General features: G+C 41.4%; 1 protein-coding gene across 1 annotated transcript in view; it reads left to right on the top strand.

Annotated features, from left to right (window-relative positions):
* The window catches only part of hmcn1 (hemicentin 1), a 98437-nt gene that overhangs the window by 24506 nt on the left and 52487 nt on the right, over positions 1-21444 (top strand). Inside the window, exons 4-23 of the mRNA XM_058072226.2 lie at positions 45-167; positions 1016-1187; positions 1389-1495; positions 5078-5198; positions 5290-5553; positions 5637-5781; positions 5938-6059; positions 7490-7759; positions 11521-11662; positions 11738-11865; positions 11938-12051; positions 12120-12278; positions 14037-14228; positions 14299-14394; positions 15465-15592; positions 15680-15824; positions 17198-17310; positions 18130-18289; positions 19426-19591; positions 19778-19905. Of these exons, the coding sequence (XP_057928209.2) occupies positions 45-167; positions 1016-1187; positions 1389-1495; positions 5078-5198; positions 5290-5553; positions 5637-5781; positions 5938-6059; positions 7490-7759; positions 11521-11662; positions 11738-11865; positions 11938-12051; positions 12120-12278; positions 14037-14228; positions 14299-14394; positions 15465-15592; positions 15680-15824; positions 17198-17310; positions 18130-18289; positions 19426-19591; positions 19778-19905 (2995 nt within the window). The remainder of the gene's footprint in view (positions 1-44; positions 168-1015; positions 1188-1388; positions 1496-5077; positions 5199-5289; positions 5554-5636; positions 5782-5937; positions 6060-7489; positions 7760-11520; positions 11663-11737; positions 11866-11937; positions 12052-12119; positions 12279-14036; positions 14229-14298; positions 14395-15464; positions 15593-15679; positions 15825-17197; positions 17311-18129; positions 18290-19425; positions 19592-19777; positions 19906-21444) is intronic.

Raw genomic sequence — 21444 nt, 5'->3', positions numbered from 1 at the left:
ATCTGTGTATTGTGTGTGTGTGTGTGTATTGTGTGTGTGCCCAGGTTGTGTTTGTGTTGACGGGGGACTGCGATGACAGGACTCACATTGGCTACAAGGTATACGAGGAAATCGCTTCCACCAGCTCTGGACAGGTCTTCCATCTAGATAAGAAACAGGTCAATGAGGTAAGAGCGTTACTCAACAGGACTGCGTTTCTGTACTCAGGTACTCTGAGAAAAGTATTTGGCTTCACAAAGACATGCTTTGGCCGTGTCCATAAAACCAATCAATCACGGCAAAACCGCAGAATCAAAATACCGGGTAGTAACAGTTTTTGCTGCAATTATGGCTTTGATCAATTGGCCACCGATCAGTATCCCACTTATAAGGCATCCCTGGCCAATAGCACTCAGTTCATCGATGTGATGGGTATCATATCGCCCAATTTCACTCATGGGTGATCGATATTAGAATCAGCATCATAAAACCCTGATCGGACTCTCACAATTGGAATGGATTTTTAAAATTAATCCTGGAAGATATATGTACATGTACGTACATTTTTCTGGACTATAAGTCGCTTCGGAGTATAAGTCGCACAATGCCAAAAATGCATAATTTGGTGGAAAAAAACATACATAAGTCACACTGGAGTATAAGTCGCATTTTTTAAGTTTTTGTAATATATTTTACAAATTACTTGACCAAAACAGACTTGGAACGCAAGTTCTAACAATAAAAAAAAAATAGAGAACAGGCTGAATAGGTGTAAGATATGCTAACACAATGGTTATTCAGCTACACAAAACATAAACATGAACAAAAAAGGTGTCCAGTGTTTATGTAACAGTCGCTCTGGAGTACAAGTCGCAGGACCAGCCAACCCATGAAAAAAAGTGTGACTTATAGTCCGGAAAATACAGTACATGTTTTTATCTCAGTTAATCATAAACAATAAATATTAAGTCGTTGCACCACTTTCATCGAAATGTATTGTCTATAAGTAGCTTCTGCATGACTTATTATGTCATAGGTTTTGAAATGGGTAGAGGAGGCTGTGCAGTCCTCAAAGGTCCACCTGTTGTCAACGGATCACGTCACTGGGGTCAGCAACACCTGGTGGATACCCTTTGACCCCAGTCTCAAGGAAGTCACTGTCGCTCTCAGTGGTCCAGCACCTGACATCAAGATTATAAACCCCCAGGGTAGGATTACTCTTACATACTCATACACTTAGACAACTGTACTATATGGACAAGGAGACAGTCTTGTGAATATACTGGTTTTGGGAAGTACGATGATTGATAGGCAACATTGAAATATGCACGAGTAGGTGTTGAAAATGAATTTATGTTCATTTCAGAAGAGGTGAATAATCACATCATTTTCTCCCGTTGTGCCTCCAGGGAACATCATGGGGAAGAGTGATGGTCTGACCGAGCTCTTGCACATTCCCAACTCTGCCAAAGTAGTCAACCTCAAGGACCCGCAGCCCGGGATGTGGTCTATCAAGGTTTGAACTATCCAGTCTTATTCTGAAATTACAATTTTTTCCCCCCAAAAAATGAAGAACTACGCTGTATTTTTTATTTTTTTGAAGTACAAACAGTTTAACAAGATAACCTTGGAATGAGGTCACAAATCAAAACTGCAGGGGGTCTCAAACTGGGGGCCACTGGAGCTAGGGTCTGGGCAAGGCTGGGCCGTATCAGGTTTTCCAAAAAAAAAAAAAACGCATTCATTAAAAACAGAAAAATATACAAACTTTTTCAGTGCTTTGGTTCCGATTTTCTACAATAAAAGCTCTGATAAAACATTCCACTGTTCTCAAATATCTTAATTTTTATTTTTCAATTTTATTTTTAAATAAGATGAAAAATAAATAAACAAATCAAGAATAAAGAAAATCAATCAATCAGTAATAAATAAATATAATAATAATAATAACAAATAATAAAAACTTAAGAAAGCACATATAGTTGGTGGGTAGACAAATTATTTTTTTCAGATTAAAATGAACAAAGCATTATTAGAGCCCTGTAGACATGACAAAACACGACTATAGTCACATTTATACTTTTTTTTATTTACAACATATTGCGCAACTGCAGGGTCTTGAGACACATGCTAACTCGCAAACTAGAGAGCTAGCGACCTAAACGGTAGCCTTCAAGTTATTTCCTTTAAACTTAAATAGCCAAAAACTTACCACTTCCACATGAATAGGGAGGATAACTATTAAGAGTTATTTAACCTTTAACATGAACATTAATCAAACGTAATAATTTTTTCTGGGTACATGATACCATACAGCATCCATATCAAACTTGCGCGGGCTGCACTAACATTAAACTTTCATATCAAGGCGGGGGCCTCAAACTAGTGTCCAGCGGGCCACGTGTTTGAGACCCCTGCCTTAGAGGAAGGTTCTTATGTTGAATTATTGCAGTAGTTTAGATACAGTAATGTGCAACATGCATGTTCACCGGTGAACACCAGTGCAAGGGAATTTGTCCATATTTCACACAGTGAGGAATACAGTATCTCTGCTGTATTTTTAAAGAAACGTCCCCCAGTGTTACCCTTGGAAGACCTTTTTAACTCGTGATAGATCATTAACATCAGATTTTTGCTTCATGTTTTATGTAAGCATAGTCACATATGACAGCTTTAAGCAAATGGCTTCGGTCTGGTTTTATCACTTACTGTATCTTTTTGGCGTTGCCATTTATCTCCCTCCAATGCATTGAAGTCATTGAAGAATCTGCTTCAGTTAAACATATGGAAATAGTCATTTTCACTGGAAAATATAAATATATTCTGCTTTTCCGTTCATAGTCATATCATGGGATATGTTCCTCCAAACCTACATGGCCATGTGTGAAAAAGTGATTACCCACTAAACCTAATAACTGATCGGGGCACCCTTAGCAGCAACAACTCATCTTTGCAGAATTGTTGCAATTCAGTCACACTGGAGGGTTTTTGAGCATTTTCAGCATTTTTCAGCACCAATTAGCTAACTTTAGTTAAATATGTACTAAAATCTAATACACAGCAAAGTCAGCATGTATTAGCCCGCAAATTTACAAATTGTTATTTACTGGTTGAAAACCCAGTGTGGAATTTTGGCCCACTCATCTTTGCAGAATTGTTGCAATTCAGTGACATTGGAGGGTTTTTGCTGCATGAAGTGCCTTTTTAAGGTCATGCCACAGCATCTCAATTGGATTCAGGTCAGGACTTTGACTAGGCCACTATGAAGTTTTCATTTTTTTTAATTCAGCCATTCAGAGGTGGACTTGCTGGTGTGGTTTGGATCATTGTTCTGCTGCAGAACCCAAGTTGGTTTCAGCTTGAGGTCATGACCAGATAGATTTTTTTTAGCAGACAACAGAATTCATGGTTCTGTCTTCCAAGTCATGAAGCAACATCACACTACCACCACTGTATTTTACTGTTGGTGTGATATTCTTTTTCTGAAATGCAGTGTTACTTTTAGGCCAGATGTAAAGGGACACACACCTTCCAAAAAGGTGATCAAGATATTTCCTGGCAAAATTAAGACAAGCCTAAATGTTCTTTTTGTCCAGCAGTGGATTCCATCTTGGTATTCTGCCATGCAGGCCATTTTTCCTTAGTGTATTTCTTACAGTGGAGGTATGAGCACTGACTTGATCTGAGGCTTGCAGTTCATTTGTGGATAATGGTTCTCACTGCCCCAAAGCTTTAGAAATGGCTTTATAACCTTGTCCTTGTGATATTTCATTGTTTTTGCGGTTTTGCCAAGCAGATGTCATCTTCCCACTCTGATATATTCCCACCTCTGAGGTGTTTTACCTAAGATGTGTAGTTTCCACCTCTGCCTAGCCTATACTTTCATTGTAATTACTCAGTCTGTATAGAGGCCAGGCTTCAAAGGAGAAGAACATATGAGCCATTAGCCGCCTTGATTATAGTGCTCATGTTTGTCTAATTAAAGTATGAATGTCAGACTGATTGGGTCATTTTGGAATTGTGGATGTTTTATTAGTGAGGGCTAGACAGCTAGACTTAATCATATTGGCTTGTCTATACTTGTCGGCACACAGAGGCTGTTACACAAGAGAGGCACTGCCTGTGATTAAAGACGTCAAGCCGACGTTAGAAGAAAAAGTTTAGCTTGAAATACAGTTTTCCATTCCAAAGCAGAATTTGTTGTTCCAGTAAGAGCAGCCCCCCAACATAATTGCATACACTGAAACACATGCAGTGGAACCTCAGTTAGCATAATCCCTGGTTAGCATGTTAATAATGAAAATATATACCAAAATTTTGCCTTGGTTTGAGTACATGTTTTGGCTAGCGTACAATATGGCACTTGTTGTTGTGTGAGTTTTTATTGTGTTTTCGCCACAAAACATTCTGTTAGCATCTTTAGCTTGCTCACAAAATGGCAACTGGAACCATTAATAACACTGCTGACTCTCAAAACATGTAATGAAATGGATAAATAAACATGTAAGATTGCTTTTACCTACATTGAAAACATGACTGTTCCCAAGACACAATGTGGCGGCGAGATTAACACCTTCCTGTTTTAGTCATGGGTCGTTTCTTGAATTCAATAGTGTTTCTCACCGTCTTTATCAAAATGCTGGCACTTTTTTGGCTACATTTTGGGTTATTGACACTTTTGAATTCACAAAATAATTATTGGCAAAAGAGGACGGTGGTGTTGAAAAGGAACGTATTGATCTCGCTGCCACATTGTCACGTCAAGAATCACTTATGCATGCTAGCATGAGGCTAGTTTTTGTTGACAATTTGTCAAAAGTGGCTAGCAAAGTGGCTAAGCCTCCATTCTGGTAGCTCGGAAGAGGCTAAAACCAATTAAAAGCATATTAACATGAGTTGAAAGTATATTAAAATCATAGGAAGACTAAAGATTTGTCAAAAATAGCCAACAAGGAAGTTAGCGCCATCGTCAACAGTAACTGGCAAATAGCTTAAACTATTAATGAGAAGCCACACTTGTTTTTTAAATGTAACTTAGAGGCTAAAACTTTTGGGTTTCATGTTCAACGTTTCACCATACCTTTGCTTTGAATTGTAGACGTCTAGCGAAGGAAGACACTCAGTCCGTATCTCAGGTCTCAGTACCGTTGACTTCCGTGCTGGGTTTTCTCACAAGCCCACTTTGGATTTCAAGAAGACGATTAGTCGTCCGGTTCAAGGTTAGTGAAGGATAAGAACAGCTTTCTTTGGTCACTTTTTAAAATTTTGTGTCATTGTATCACCCGTAATTGAAATATGAATCCTTTTCAGGTATTCCCACACATATCCTGCTGAAGACCACCGGACTTTCTCCTCCTGCTCGTGCTGACAGGCTAGAACTCTTGACAATCACCGGCAAAATTATTAAAACGCTGCCAATCCGCTACTACCTTGAACGCCAACCATACGGCCTCTGGAACATCACTGATTTTATTCCACCGAATGAAGCTTTCTTCCTGCGGGTGACAGGATATGACCAAGATGGTTTTCTCTTCCAGAGGGTCTCCAGTGTGTCCTTCTCAAGTATTATACCAGGTCATTTGTGCAGGCTGTATGTATATGTTGTTGATGTGCGCAATTATTTCTAACTTTGTTTTTTCCAATCTATTTCCTGTCAGATGCTCCTAAGGTGCTGATGCCAGCCACAACTCATGGTTATTATCTCCAGAAAGGGGCTGTTAGATGTCAAGTGGAGAGCTTGATTCCCTTCACGCTGCGCTTCAGCAGAGACGGAAGACGACTTGGAGTGGATCTGTTATTCAGGTTTGGTACTGGCAACCAAGTGTGTGGTGTCGAAATATTTACGCATATTTCATCACAAACTACCAGCCTGGCATTCACATTACGCAATTTTTGCAAGTATGTATGTGTCAAATCTGGAGATTAGTGAGTATATTCAAGTTCTTATTTTGATTTTAGGGAGTCTGACAGTGCATTATGGGAAATAGAAGAGGTGACCTTAAAGGATGAAGGCTATTACGAGTGTATTGCTGTCAGCACTGCCGGAACCGGACGAGTTCGCACCTTTCTGGATGTATCAGGTAAGCCTATATTTCAATAACCAATCGCTCTGTCGTCTTTTAACAGTCCACATTTTGCTGGTTGTATATTACACTTTAGCCGGATAATGTACTTAAACCAAGTCAAAATTTTGGTGTCAATTTTTCAATGTTAAAGAAAAAAAAACACTCTAACCAGGGCGTACGCTAACCAAGGTTCCACTGTATTATTTATTTATTTATTAAATCACATTTAAACTAAATCACAGGCAAATAAAAGGTAATGAAGTAAAACACCGCGCCCTTTTAGCTCAGGCTGGGTGGGAGGTTGTTTTCTTGCTCAAGAGCACCTTGGCAGTGGTAAGGAAGCAGAACAATAGAACCATAGACACCAGTCAAAGCCGATAGGAAGAAAATTTGTTAAAATTGTCAAAGGTTGAATGGTTGTTGGGCTGCACGGCGTTCGAGTGGTTAGCGCGCAGACCTCACAGCTACGAGACCAGGGTTCAATTACACCCTCGGCCATCTCTGTGTGGAGTTTGCATGTTCTCCTCCCACATTCCAAAAACATGCTAGGTTAATTGGCGACTCCATATTGTCCATAGATATGAATGTGAGTGTGAATGGTTGTTTGTCTATATGTGCCCTGTGATTGGCTGGCCAACAGTCTGGGGTGTACCCAGACTGGGACCTTCGTGAGGATAAGCAGTAGAAAATGAATGAATGAATGAATAAACGGTACTTGAATACTTTGGTACAACCTTGTTTTGCTGGTCAAATTCCATCAATGTCTATCTTTTGACCTCAAGTGAAACCACTACTTCTCTTTGGAAATATAGTAAAACAAATAAACCTTAAACCTGCATGGTTAATAGTCTTCCCATTCAATAAAACAAAACCATATTTTTCACAGAAATGATACCTCAAGTCTCAGCACAGCCACTAAATATCTCTTCATCCAAAACTTGGTCTCCAAACTTCCTGCTTCATGAAATTTCCCAAAGCTCACCTCGAAGGAGGCCAAGGAAAACGAAAAAAGAAACAAACTCTCAAATCAGACGAGGAGTTGGTTTCTGTGTTCTAATTCCAAAGATGCAGGCTTACTCAATTAATCCCACTGTCACCTCTGTTGCTAAAACAAATGCAGAAATTCATCAATCATAGCCACAGCACTTTCCACTCATCCTGGGCCAGTAAAAAAAACAGGATGTGAAGCACCCATAATCACATACACAAACACACAATACTCATCCAGCTGCCAAATAGATATCCCCCTAATCCAGACGAGCTGTGCTCAAATCCCCAGCATCCACACGCTGTCAGAGCCAAAGCTTCCACTCACTCTCTGTGCTCCCTTCTTCTCTTTTTTTTCCACACGGAAAAAATAATTGATAGCATTCTTTGCGGGTATCTCCAGGTATCTGCGTGTAAACCCAAAGTGTCCATTAAAATGACATATCCTCATCCTGCAGAGCCGCCTCCTGCCATCACAGTCGAAGGCAACGTCACAGCTTCCCCCGGCTCTCAAGCTATCTTCACCTGCCATGTTGTCAGCACAGTGACCTTCAACCTCACGTGGCTGAGAGACGGCTTCGATGCCCGTTTGGACCCTCGGGTGCGTGTCCGGACCAACCTTTCGCTTCAGGTGTCTGCTGTCACGCCAGATCACGCCGGCTGGTACGAGTGTATGGCTGTAAATGAGGGAGGGATGACAGCAGAGCGAATCTACCTCACTGTGCAAGGTGAGGAGTGAATGTTTTATCAATATATGTATTGTGTGCTGTGTAAAAATGGAGGGAATGGTTGCTGTTGTAAATCTTTTGTTGTTTCTGCATCTATGTCAAAATTGCGTCCAATATTTGTGGGCGTTTCTCCTCTTTTCTGGTGATTTTTGTCAGCGCTCTTCCACCAGAAGAGCCTACCTTATTTCTAATTCATTCATTCATTTTCTACCGCTTATCTTCACGAGGGTCATGGCCATGCTGGAGCCTATCCCAGCTGTCTTCGGTACACCCTGGACTGGTGGCCAGCCAATCACAGGGCACATATAGACAAACAACCATTCACACTCACATTCATACCTATGGACAATTTGGAGTCGGCAATTAACCTAGCATGTTTTTTGAGGTCTGCATGCTAACCACTCAACCACCGTGCAGCTGCAGTGATCATTGTGTATATATAATATAAATCAATATGTTGCTATCTTTTCTAGGCCGTTCTGTATCTATGCTGATTTTTTTCGATGTCAGTGTTACCATAGACATTGACTGTATGGTATGCTTGGTATGGTCGGTATGGTTGGTTATGGTTGGTATGGTTGGTTATGGTTGGTATGGTTGGTATGGTTGGTATGGTTGGTTATGGTTGGTTATGGTTGATATGGTTGGTTATGGTTGGTATGGTTGGTATGGTTGGTTATGGTTGGTTATGGTTGGTATGGTTGGTTATGGTTGGTTATGGTTGGTATGGTTGGTTATGGTTGGTATGGTTGGTTATGGTTGGTATTGTTGGTTATGGTTGGTTATGGTTGGTATGGTTGGTTATGGTTGGAATGTGGGAGGAAACCGGAGTACCCGGAGAAAACCCACCCATGCACGGAGAGAACATGCAAACTCCACACAGAGATGGCCGAGGTTGGGATTGAACTCGAGTCTTCTAGCTGTGAGGTCTGCACACTAACCGCTCATCCGCCGTGCAGCCCCCTTATGCCTAATAAAAAGTTCATTAATAAGCAAGGTTAATCACAGCACACAATGTACAGTAGAGGTGTGGACTCATGGCATGCGACTTACACAATTTTCATGACTTTAGACTCGACTTGTAACTCAACAATGACTCGGGACTTAACACTTACATTAGTCTGATGACTTGAAAATAGATTGTCAGTGAGTGTGTTGAGTAAATTATTATGTCAATTATGTCATTTCAAGCAAGACACCATTTTTTCCCACAGTATCTGCCTCACTGAATGCATCAATTATGGCTCAATCAGGTTTAATAACACACAACAAGGGTGTGGCTTCCACTTCTGTGAGCACCAAACTCCTGAAGAGTGACGGTAATTAACACTGCGAGTTAACTTAGTTAACAGTGCCTATAAATTATAAGGACTCCAAAATGTCAAGCTTATGACTTCAGACTTGACTCGACCTGTTTTGTTGTGACTTGACTTGACTCGAATCTCCATCATTGCAGCTTGTGGAAACAAATGTGTCCAGTATTTACAGAACAAAATTAAGTCATGAATTAATTTATAGGAGTGGATACATAACTCTGTAACGGCCAAAGTCGGAGAGATGTAACCCGAGGACCACTTCAGGTGAAAATTAAGGAGTCGAGTCCAGTGTTTGTTTGTGCGATTTACACTGTGTGACATCACAACTCTTTGCAAGTCATATTTAATGTATTCCTATTCTATTTATACAAAAGAACAGTCTCATTACAAGTTAATTGTTACATTCCTCTTTCGAGAGTTTGTGCTGTTTTTGGTGTTTATCCTTCATGACTATTTTTATCTTTTTTATATCACCTGTTTTCTTTTTTTAGACGACATTCAGGCTCTTTTTTTGTGCGTGTGCCTCACCTTTCTCGCTCCCCCTCTCCCAACAGCTGTCAGCAAGCCCTGGGGGTTTTGTAATTACCCCCTGGTCTTTACCATCCTAGTCATTACTCTTCACTTTGAAGAGAGTCAAGTCTGATGACCAACAGCACTTTGCTGAACACAGTGGAAGTGATAGCGGGCTCACATTGAAGCTGACAAAACTGATGCGTTGTGCCATTTTCTTTCATGCGTGCTTTTCACCACTGCAACATTATTATAATTTTACATAAAATCTCATTTTTTTTAATTCTTCAGCAATTTGGCGACCAATCAGTTTAAGTGAGATTGCTTTGTAAGACTGTTAGGGTTGCTTTGGATTCTCCAGGTCATGGTAATCGAAGCTACTGGACTCTTCTTTTTTGCTTAAAACATTCTACCATTAATAAAATGCACACCAGGAAGGCTCTTATTAATAATGGATATCCCAACTGGGCCTTTGTCCAATCCGCCAGAAAAAGAAGTAGGCACGGAATGTGGTGGTTCCTTAACTTGCTGGTTTGTCACAGAACCAAGCATAACATGCCAATCACCCTCAGGCAAAGGCTGGTTCAATGACCCCGACATTGGAGAGACCACGCAACCTTTATACAACATTCATTCATTCATTTTCTACCGCTTATCCTCACGAGGGTCGCGGGGGTGCTGGAGCCTATCCCAGCTGTCTTCCATACCTATAGACAATTTAGAGTCGCCAATTAACCTAGTGTGTTTTTGGAATGTGGGAGGAAACCGGAGTACCGGAGTACCGGAGAAAATATGCAAACTCCACAAAGACATGGCCGAGGGTGGACTTGAACCCGGGTCTCCTAGCTGTGAGGTCATGAGGGCAAGAGGCGGGGTACACCCTGGACTGGTCGCCAGCCAATCACAGGGCACATATAGACAAACATAAATAATAATACATTTATAATAATTATATTTCAATGGGGGGTGTACGGCGGTCTAGTGGTTAGCGCACTGACCTCACAGCTAGGAGACCAGGGTTAAATTCCACCCTCGGCCATCTCTGTGTGGAGTTTGCATGTTCTCCCCGTGCATGCGTGGGTTTTTCTCCGGGTACTCCGGTTTCCTCCCACATTCCAAAAACATGCTAGGTTAATTAGCGACTCCAAATTGTCCATAGGTATGAATGTGAGTGTGAATGGTTGTTTGTCTATATGTGCCCTGTGACAACAACCACCTTCCCACCCCCACGGGACACACCCACCAGAGACACTCCACACTGAATAGAGCTGAATAAGCCTAATTTGATATGCTATGCCAAAATACACAATAATATATTATTCATATTGGGCTCAAACCATTTGATAGTTTCTGAGCCATTGGTGGTATAGTAGTCACATAATTGGCTGTTGTGCATGGGACCAATTACCCCTGAATGTTCTGTTCACAATTACCCTGTGAGGCAGCCACTCCTGAGTATAGTACACCTTTTGCAAGTTGAAAGAACTGCCGACACAATAATGATGATGATTTTTTTACGAAAACCAAAACAGAGACGATTTGCAATGGCTCAGCACACAAAAGTAGGCTAGTGAAGGCGTGTATGAATGATGTAAGAGGATAATGAGGAAAATTATGGGAAGAATTTAGGAAACAGACAGAAAAAAAAAAGACAGGGAGTGGATGTGGATTACAGAAGAGGGGAAGCCCAAAAGGGAAGCATGTGATGAAGGGTGTTTTAAAAACACAACACTGCTGAGTCAGGTCAAAAGAATGTGTCTTCGCCCCCCCTGAGGCAGAGTGACCTTGCAAGCTGAAGCAAAAGGAGAACCTAGCTGGGCTGTAAACATTAAGAAAATTCATTTTAAAAAATCTTTAATGCACATTTAGATGTTGAACATTTCCTACACTACATTTGATTGAATTTTGACTGTATTTCCATATTTTTCTTACCAGAGGTGCCAAGAGTCTCCATGGAACCTCTGAACCAGACGTTTACAAAAGGAGAAGAAGTGAAGATAAGATGCTCAGCTAGTGGTTACCCTCCACCCAACCTCCTCTGGACACACAATGGCATGTTCATTATGGCATCTAGCAGGTACAATTTTCACTTTTTAACATCCGACTGCATCTCTATTGTGTTCAAAGTCCACAAAGATGATCTTTTATTCAGACACAGAATGAAATCTGATGGAACGTTGACGATAAGAAACATGGAGAAGACGGATGGAGGCGTTTATGGCTGCTTGGCTAGCAATCAAGCTGGAACTGACTCAATGGCTGCCGTCATCACTTACCTTGGTAACTGGTGAAGATATACAGTAAAAGATACAAATAAACATAATATGCATGAATATTATACTTCCTTTATAGAATCTCCTGTGGTGACCGTGGCTGCTGATGAGATTCTTATCGGCATTGGAGAAACCACCGTGATGGCCTGTTCTGCATCCGGAATCCCTCCTCCTGAGATCTGGTGGTACAAAGGTAACACCAAAGAAAAAGGAATGGCTCTGTACTAAATTTGGTAATAATATTTTTAATCTGTTTTCCAGGTGATGTCCAATTGCGTTCAACACAATCAGTGGACATAGATTCACTGGCAGGGATACTGACCATGAAAAACACCCAGGAAATTGATGCTGGTGACTACACTTGTGTGGGCGTCAACACTGCTGGCACTTCATCAGGGAAGGTTTTTCTTGATGTCGGAGGTATGTGCAAGAACTGGGATGAGACTCAGTACCTCCAAATCAGAGGCCATGGTTCTCAGTCGGAAAAGGGTGGAGTGCTCCCTCCGGGTTGGGAATGAGGTCCTGCCCCAGGTGGAGGAGTTTAAGTATCTCGAGGTCGAGGTCGAGAAACAAACAACCATGTACCGGACCGTCGTGCTGAAAAGAGAATTGAGCCGGAGGGCAAAGTTTTCAATTTACCGGTGGAGCTATGTTCCCACCCTCACCTATGGTCATGAGCTTTGGGTCATGACCGAAAGAACGAGATCGCGGATACAGGCGGCTGAAATGAGTTTCCTCCGTAGGGTAGCTGGACTCACCCTAAGAGATAGGGTGACGAGCTCAGCCATCCGGGAGGGTTCTCAGAGTAGAGCCGCTTCTCCTTCACATCGAGAGGAGTCAGTTGAGGTGGCTCGGGCATCTAGTCCGGATGCCTCCCGGACGCCTCCCTGGTGAGGTGTTCTGGAAATGGCCTGGGAACGCCTTGGTGTCCTCCCGGTGGAGTTGGAGGGAGGTGGCCGGGGACCTGGAAGTCTGGGCTTGGCTACTAAGACCGCTGCCCGTACTTACTATCTGATGGAGGGGCGCAGTACAGTACACCATATCAATGAATGAACTCCATGAACAACTTATATCCCTTTGTGATGACTGAATTCAAGGTATTTCAAAGAATTTAATAGCACATCCAGCTGGCCCGGATGGATGGATCCAGCTGGCCTCATAAACTAACAACTGTCTTAGCAGGCGAGCCCAGAAATACCTGGTGACATCACCTGAGAGACACCCTAACATCTGATTAAAGTATTAAGGGAATCTTGACTTGAATAGTACTTTATTGTAAAAAAAAAATGCCTTTAATGGAGACATGTGCTCTGGCAGAGAAATCTTGGTTTCTACTCGGAAAACTCGGGCAGATGGTAGGCACAGGGAATGTTTTTTTGGTTGGCAAGCAATGAGTGTGAAACAGCTGTTATGGCTCACTTGTGTGTAATGATAGAAGTTTATCCTGACAGTGAATGAGGCATTTTACAAGATCTAGGGCACGACGTTCCAAAGAAGCACAGACTTATTGTGTAGAAATTAGAGCATAATCCGTGATTGACAATTTGGCTACATCCATCCTTCCATCCATTTTCCTCCGCTTATCCGGGTCCGGGTCGCAGGGGCAGCAGTCTTATTAGGGAAGCCTAGACTTCCCGGTCCCCGGCCACCTCCTCCAGCTCCACTGGGAGGACACCAAGGCGTTCCCAGGCCAGCTGTGAGACATAGTCCCTCCAGCGTGTCCTAGGTCTACCCCGGGGCTTTTTCCCGGCTGGGCATGCCCGCAACACCTCACCAGGGAGGCGTCCGGGAGGCATCCGGACTAGATGCCCGAGCCACCTCAACTGACTCCTCTCGATGTGAAGGATCGACCGGTAAATTGAGAGCTTTGCCCTCCGGCTCAACTCTCTTTTCACCACGACGGTCCGGTACTGCCGAGGCTGCACCGATCCGTCTGTCGACCTTGTGAACAAGACCCCGAGATACTTAAACTCCTCCACCTGGGGCAGGACCTCATTCCCAACCCGGAGGGAGCACTCCACCCTTTTCCGTAGTAGTGCAGAATATAAAATCTTAATCTTAATCTTAATCTTAATCTTAATCTTAATCTTAATCTTAATCTTAATCTTAATCTTAATCTTAATCTTAATCTTAATCTTAATCTTAATCTTAATCTTAATCTTTAATGGCTCACTGCAGCTGCACCAAAGTTCACTCAAGAACCCGTAGACATGGCGGCGGACATCGGTTCCAATGTGACGCTACCATGCCAAGCCCAAGGCTATCCAGAACCACAGGTCACCTGGAGGAGACAAGACGGTGTGCCCCTTTTCCACAAGTATCACCGACACGGCGCCATCACTCAGAGTACAGAAGGTCTTCATATCAACGGTGGGTTTGTGAACTACATATTGTCGATATATGATCTGGATTTGTACTTCACTCGTATATTTTTTTTCAGGCTTGTGGGTGGAGGATGATGCAGAATATGTCTGTGAGGCTTCCAACCATTTTGGCAAGATCCAGTCCCAAGTCAGCATCACTGTGACGGGACTGGGTGGGTGAAAGTTTTCTGCATAAAATGTGTCGAAAAAAGACAATCATAGACAGGCAGAGATGGAAAATACATACATTTAAATCTTGATTAGAGTACCGAGATACGTACATACAGTACAAAGTTGTCTGGTCAATGTATTGAGTTGGGAACATAAAGTACTACAGACTTCTTAACAATACAAGTATTAAGAAGCACATCCACACACCAACATTCACACAGATTGGGATGGATAGTACAACACAGACCAACCCCCTCCACCCCAGGGAAGAACACATCCAATACACCCATCCCACCCACATGGGCCTTCCGGACAAGTATTCACAGACTACAACACCAAAACAATCAGTGATCCCCGAAGGGGCCACCAAACAGAGCAGAGCCGGGGACCACACGTGCGTCTCTCCGCTGCACGCGTAGTGAAAACAACAACACGGTCTTGATAACTTCAGAAATGTTCCCACCAGCAAACCAAAAAACAACAAAAAACTTTCTTTATGTGTTGCTTTGAGCCTTGACACAAGTTCGTTAGTGCTCGGACACATGTACCTTGTTAACAACTGTTTCCGTTTTACTGTGAAAACACTCTCAAACCCCTATATGTAGGCTAAAGGTCACCAAGTACAGGCCCACGTTGATGAGATGTACTACATATTTTACTGCCCTACTGGCCCACTTTACTCCTGACAGCCTATATGTGCCCTGTGAATGGCTGGCCACCAGTCCAGGGTGTATCCCGCCTCTCGCCCAAATACAGCTGGGATAGGCTCCCTTGTGAGGATAAGCGGTAGAAAATGAACGAATGAATGAATTTTAAATATCTCTTCTATGTTTGAAATCAATCCAAAACCACGTCTGTGTGAAATGAAATGTAAAATTATTCTTTTACACATATGATTTACAAGAAGAAAAGACAGCTGGGATAGGCTCCAGCACCCCCGTGACCCTCGTGAGGAAAAAGCGGTAGAAAATGAATGAATGAATGAATGGTCGTGAACACATTTTCCCAACCAAATCTCTACCTGTGTTTTTTTTACCTAAGCCGTCTTTAATGGGTTCCATATTTTCTGCAGTGTCTCCCGTCATTGCAATGAGTCCAGCGGTGATCAATGTGGTTGAAGACCGACCGGTGACTTTACCCTGTGTGCTGTTGGCTGGAAACCCTCTGCCTAAAAGACAATGGCTGCACAACTATGGTCTTGTAAGCACATAGAAACTTAAATAGAAGTGTCGTATTAATTATATATGTGATTTTAATTCAGGCACATAAATCTTTTTTTTTTTCCAGTTGACCTCAGATGAGTATGTGACTGTGAGGAAGGATGGGAGTCTGCACATTGAGAGAGTTCAGCTGGATGACACCGGGGACTACACCTGCTTGGCTGAGAACGTTGTTGGGGCCGCCAACCATACCATAACAGTCAATGTCTATGGTAACACTCACATCGAAAAAAAATCAGCAGTCTATAAAAGATAGCAACATGTTGATTTATATTATATATACACAATGATCACTGCAGCTGCACGGCGGACGAGTGGTTAGCATGCAGACCTCACAGCTAGGAGACCTGACTTCAATCCCACCATCAAAAAACATGCTAGGTTAATTGGCGACTCCAAATTGTCCATAGGTATGAATGTGAGTGTGAATGGTTGTTTGTCTATATGTGCCCTGTGATTGGTTTGCAACCAGTCCAGGGTGTACTCCTCCTGGGATAGGCTCCACAACCCCCACGACACTAGTGAGGATAAGCTGTAGAAAATGAATGAATGAATGAACACAATGATATATATATTATTTATGCAGGAAAATGACATTTGTGTATTATAATAGGTCACACATTATCTTCAACATTTTGGAGTTTTGAAGAAGACGATAAATTTCAGTTGGCATCTGTGTGTTCTGCTAAGGAAGAAATGTTTCCAACCACTGATGTTTCATCATAAACCATCATTTTTTCATACTAGTCATTAACTAGTCTTTAACTGTACGTAAAATAAGTGAAGAACATCCATCTATTTGTTTTGTTTTTATTCTATGTTATTATTAGGGATGTCCGATATTGGCTTTTTTTGCATTGTATATAGCATTTTTTTATATAGGGTTTTATAATTGGAAAAAAAATCTGATTCCCATATGAAGCGATATCGCATTTTTATGCTGATATCAGTACATCCCTAGTTATTATTGATGTATAAATAACACATTTATATATTTTTTTATTATATTTTTTTATTGTGAAACTAATTAGACACTGTCGTTCCAGGCCAACCGCCCACAAGATGGGTTTTTTTTCTAAATGAGAAATCTCATCATGTTGTAATCTTGTGAGATCTTGTAATTTATTATACTCATTTTTACCGCTTTTCCTCACGAGGGTCACAGGGGGTTGCTGGAGCCTATCCCAGCTGCCTTCAGGCGAGAGGCGGGGTACACTCTGGACTGGTTGCCAGCCAATCACAGGGCACATATAAAAACAAACAACCATTCACACTCACATTCATACCTATGGACAATTTGGAGTCGCTAATTAACCTAGCATGTTTTTTGGAATATGGGAGGAAACCGGAGTACCCGGAGAAAACCCACGCATGCACGGGGAGAACATGCAAACTCCACACAGAGATGGTCGAGGGTGGAATTGAACCCTGTGAGGTCTGCGCGCTAACCACTAGACCACCGTGCCGCCTATACTAATTTCTTGTTTCCCCAAAATGCACCATAACTGGTTGCGATTGATGCAAGAGTAGCAGTAAAGTAGCATCATCGGCAACTATAATATCTCTCCTCCTGTTTTGCTTTTAGTGATTCCTGTCATTCAACATGGCCCTCAAGTCTTCAGCACTATTGAAGGGATGCCCGTCTCTCTGCCCTGCCGTGCCAGTGGGGTACCTACACCTGAGATCAGCTGGTCTAAGGTCTGTATTGGATTACCATCTATTATTTTGTACATTTCTATATCGCTTATTTGGATCAGGGTCCCAGGGAAGCTGCAACCTATCCCGACTTACTCCGGTCTCTATGTGCCTTGTGACTGTTTTGAGATAGACAAACATGAACATTAACATTAACATGCAATTTAGTGACTTCAGTTAGCCTCGCATAGAAAGTCCTGAGCCAATAGAAACAGTCATTTTGAACTCGCCACAAGGAACAGAAAGTCTACCGCATGAATTGTTTATGAGTCAGTAAAGAAATCTCATTCCAACCACTATTAGGGCATGACTATTGCTGCAGTAAATCATGTATTTTATTAACATTCATACACATGCAGATCGAGTTTATGGCAAACTGACTAACGCTACTGTAGGCACACTTCTAACAGGCGGCATTTTTCTCTATGTAATTATATGCAATAGATTCTGTATATGTGTGGTCAATATCTAAAGGGTTCCAGTGTTTGTTTTCTGTCACTTGCCTGGAAACTATATTGCACTGTAAACAGGCTCTGGGAATGCAATATTCCATGACGGGAAAATGTTTGTGTGTCTGTGTGAGGCCACATGTGCGTCCCCCATGTGTTCCTCCATTAAAGTACCCGCGTCCATTGGCTTGTACGGTCCACTCTAGACTGACATGTGCTTTTATAGGCCCTCTTTTTTTTAATAGTCGCCCTGAATTGTAAAAGCATTGCTGTGAAAGTGAACTGGGTGCAGGGCCAGAATATAAAGCCTTGTTAGGCATTCTGAATTGAGTTTTGGCTGCTTCCATTCACCCGCTGCAATTTATTTTTGAAGGGTGGGGAGCTTGTTTACTTGGGTGGTCCGGCTTTCTCCCTGAACTCTGAAGGCAGCCTGCTCATCACCTCACCCTCTGGAAATGAGACGGGAGAGTTCCTCTGCACAGCTGCCAATGATGCCGGCCACACCTCGAGAAAAGTTCAGCTCACAGTCTATGGTAAGGCTTTTTGTCGTTGTCGATACAACGTTTTTAATTGAGTGGCTACCTTTCAAATGGAGCATCCTGAATGAATTTATTGATGGATTTGTCTTTTTGTTGTCTCTATCTATCTATGTCATCCAATACTTCTCTACAAGAGAGGAGAAATATGATCTCAACATTTGAACTACATTTGAAACACTTATATGCTAGGACTACGTTAAAAAGCCATAGTATTTCAGTATGTGGAATCAAACTACGGAATGGATTGAGTAAGACCCTCAAACAATGCACAACGATGAGCCAATTCAAGAAACAATACAAGCAGTTGATGTTTGCTAAATACAAGGATGAAGAGTCTTGAACCAGTCATGATGTGCTATATATATATCACTATATTGACACTTACTATGGTACCCATTATGGCATTGGATGCTCATATCACCTCCTACTTCGGTATGAGGTACATTATTAAAAAAAAAAAAAAAAAAACTTTAACTGTATTATGGAAAGCAGGAAGTGAACAAATGAAACAGTTACTGATTGTAAAAGTACCAGATGGAGGGGTAGAATTTAATAAGCTTTGCTTCTTCCTACTCCTTTTGGACATGTGGAACTGTGAACTGATTATGTGATGCATTCGATTGTAATCTGATGCATGTTCAAATGAAATAAAAACATTACCATTACCATTACCATTACCATTACCATTACCATTACCATTACCATTACCATTACCATTACCATACAAAGTCCGGCTAGAAGTTACAAAACTTTATCTTTCTGATGATCTTTCAGTGTAGTTTGCTAAATACAAGGATGAAGAGTCTTGAACCAGTCATGATGTGCTATATATATCACTATATTGACACTTACTATAGTACCCATTATGTCATCGGATGCTCATATCACCTTGTACTTTGGTATGTGACAAAAAAAAAAAAAAAAAAACTTAAAACTATATTAGGAAAGCAGGAAGTGAACAAATGTGACAGTTACTGATTGTAAAAGTACCAGATGGAGGGGTAGAATTTAATAAGCTTTGCTTCTTCCTACTCCTTTTGGACATGTGGAACTGTGAACTGATTATGTGATGCATTCAATTGTAATCTGATGCATGTTCAAATGAAATAAAACCATTACCATATCGCCAGTCCGCCCGAGGTCCAACGCAGGAAGTGCCAGCAGCTCCTCTGAGCAAAAACGGATGTCAGTGATTGAGGGTGAGGATGCCATATTACCATGTGAGGTCCACAGTGTGCCTCCACCCACTATCAGCTGGGCCAAGGAGAGGCAGCTCATTTCCCCTTACTCTCCGAGGTAAAAACCTACAAAAACAAACCACATACATTCATAATGTTACAGAATAGGCTTACTTGTATTGTCACTGCAATTGAATTGACTGAACTGACAGTGTAAACTAATACACAATGTATGGCATGCAAATTGTTTTGTCTGAGTAATACGTATATACAGTATATAAATGTGTCTGTGCGGTCCTTCCAGGCACACTCAGCTGCCGTCAGGCTCATTGAAGATCTTAGAAACCAAAGTGTCAGACAGCGGACTCTATGTATGTGTCGCTTCCAACATTGCAGGCAACTTAACTCAGTTGATTAAACTGAGTGTTTTGGGTAAGTAGCAATCAACTTTTGTTTGTCACAATCAGTTCATTAATCAGTTGATGATTAATGAACCACTATCACAAAACTTTAAACACAATTAGGACATTTCTACATTTCTGATATTGTTGTTGTGATAGCAGTTCATAGCGTAAACTACTTTATCACATACTACAGTATTAATTGGCCCTGTACCCTAGAAAGCGCCCATGAATGATACGGGAAAAGGCCGAAATGATACTGTGTCAAAGCCCAGGGCAGTGATACTGATAAAATATAGAGTTTAACCATGTCCAGTATCAGCCCCCGTAGCTGTCCACTCAGAGCGCGCTGCTCTGGTATCGTGCCCGTGAAACAACCAATCAGTTTTGTTTTGCTGCCCAAACTTGATTAATGGAACTTTAATTGTCAGACTTTGATAAGATAAGACTGTTGATAAAATATTATTGTTGAAATATTTTTGCAATTATTGTGTTTACACTGTTTAGATATAATACATGTAATAAACTGAACATTTTCTGGAAACAAAATGGTCTTTTGATTAAATAGTACGTGATAATAAGCTCATGATTAAATAGTATGTGATAATAAGATCATCACATGGCCCAGTATCAGATACTGACACTTGGGGGCATGATACCTGGCCTGATACCAGACAAACCACGTGATATAACCTATAAGTCAGAGGTAGGGAACCTATGGCTCGGGAGCCAGGTAGGGCTCTTTTGATGACTGTATCTGGCTCTCAAGCATTTCTTACCACAATAAAAATGTATTTTTGCTAACATTTTAAAGTAAACATCACAGAAATGACTGTTAAAAATAATATTCAAAATCAACAACTTTTTTATGCATTTTAATTCGTCCATCTATTTTCTACTGCAATACGGCCAACCATATCTATCTTTCCTGATATTTTCCAGGTCAAACACCAAAACTTGATTATTACTGGGTAATGCGGTAGTCTACCTCGGTCATTGAGATGTCAACATGTAAATATAAACTTTTCTCCTTTAGTCAAATAGCTAAAGCTGCAGAACCAAGCCTTCTGGCAAAGATGGCCAAAAGAATGAAATATACTGAGTATGGTGCAAAATTTTGAAAAAAGTTGTATTAATGGCAACAAGTATTTGATTTATTATTGGACACTGCGCTGCTCACGAAAGTGTGCTGGCCACACCCCATTGGCGTGGGGTAGTGTGCCTGGTCTACGTAATTAGAGCCCATTATCTAAAACTGTTGGTCTTACATAAAAATGCACACATTTTATTGTATTCAATGTTTAAAAAAAATGTATATGGCTCTCACAGATACACATTTTAAAATATCTGGCCTTCATGCCTCTCTTCGCCAAAAAGGTTCCCGACCCCTGATATAAGTATAGCCTCTTCCAGATTAACTGTTTGGAAATGTGCAAAGCAAAGTCCACACATCCACGGCTGGATGAAAGTTGAATGATGAATTAGAACAGATATTGTCTCGGGTCACCTCTCAAGTCTAACACACGCGACCTCTGACACACTCCAAAATCTTATAATAATAATAATCCAT

Source organism: Doryrhamphus excisus, linkage group LG4, assembly GCF_037039965.1.
Source record: "Doryrhamphus excisus strain RoL-2023G ecotype Guam linkage group LG4, RoL_Dexc_Guam_v1.1, whole genome shotgun sequence".
NCBI classification, from domain to species: domain Eukaryota; kingdom Metazoa; phylum Chordata; class Actinopteri; order Syngnathiformes; family Syngnathidae; genus Doryrhamphus; species Doryrhamphus excisus.
This window is presented reverse-complemented; position numbering and strand designations above follow the sequence as displayed.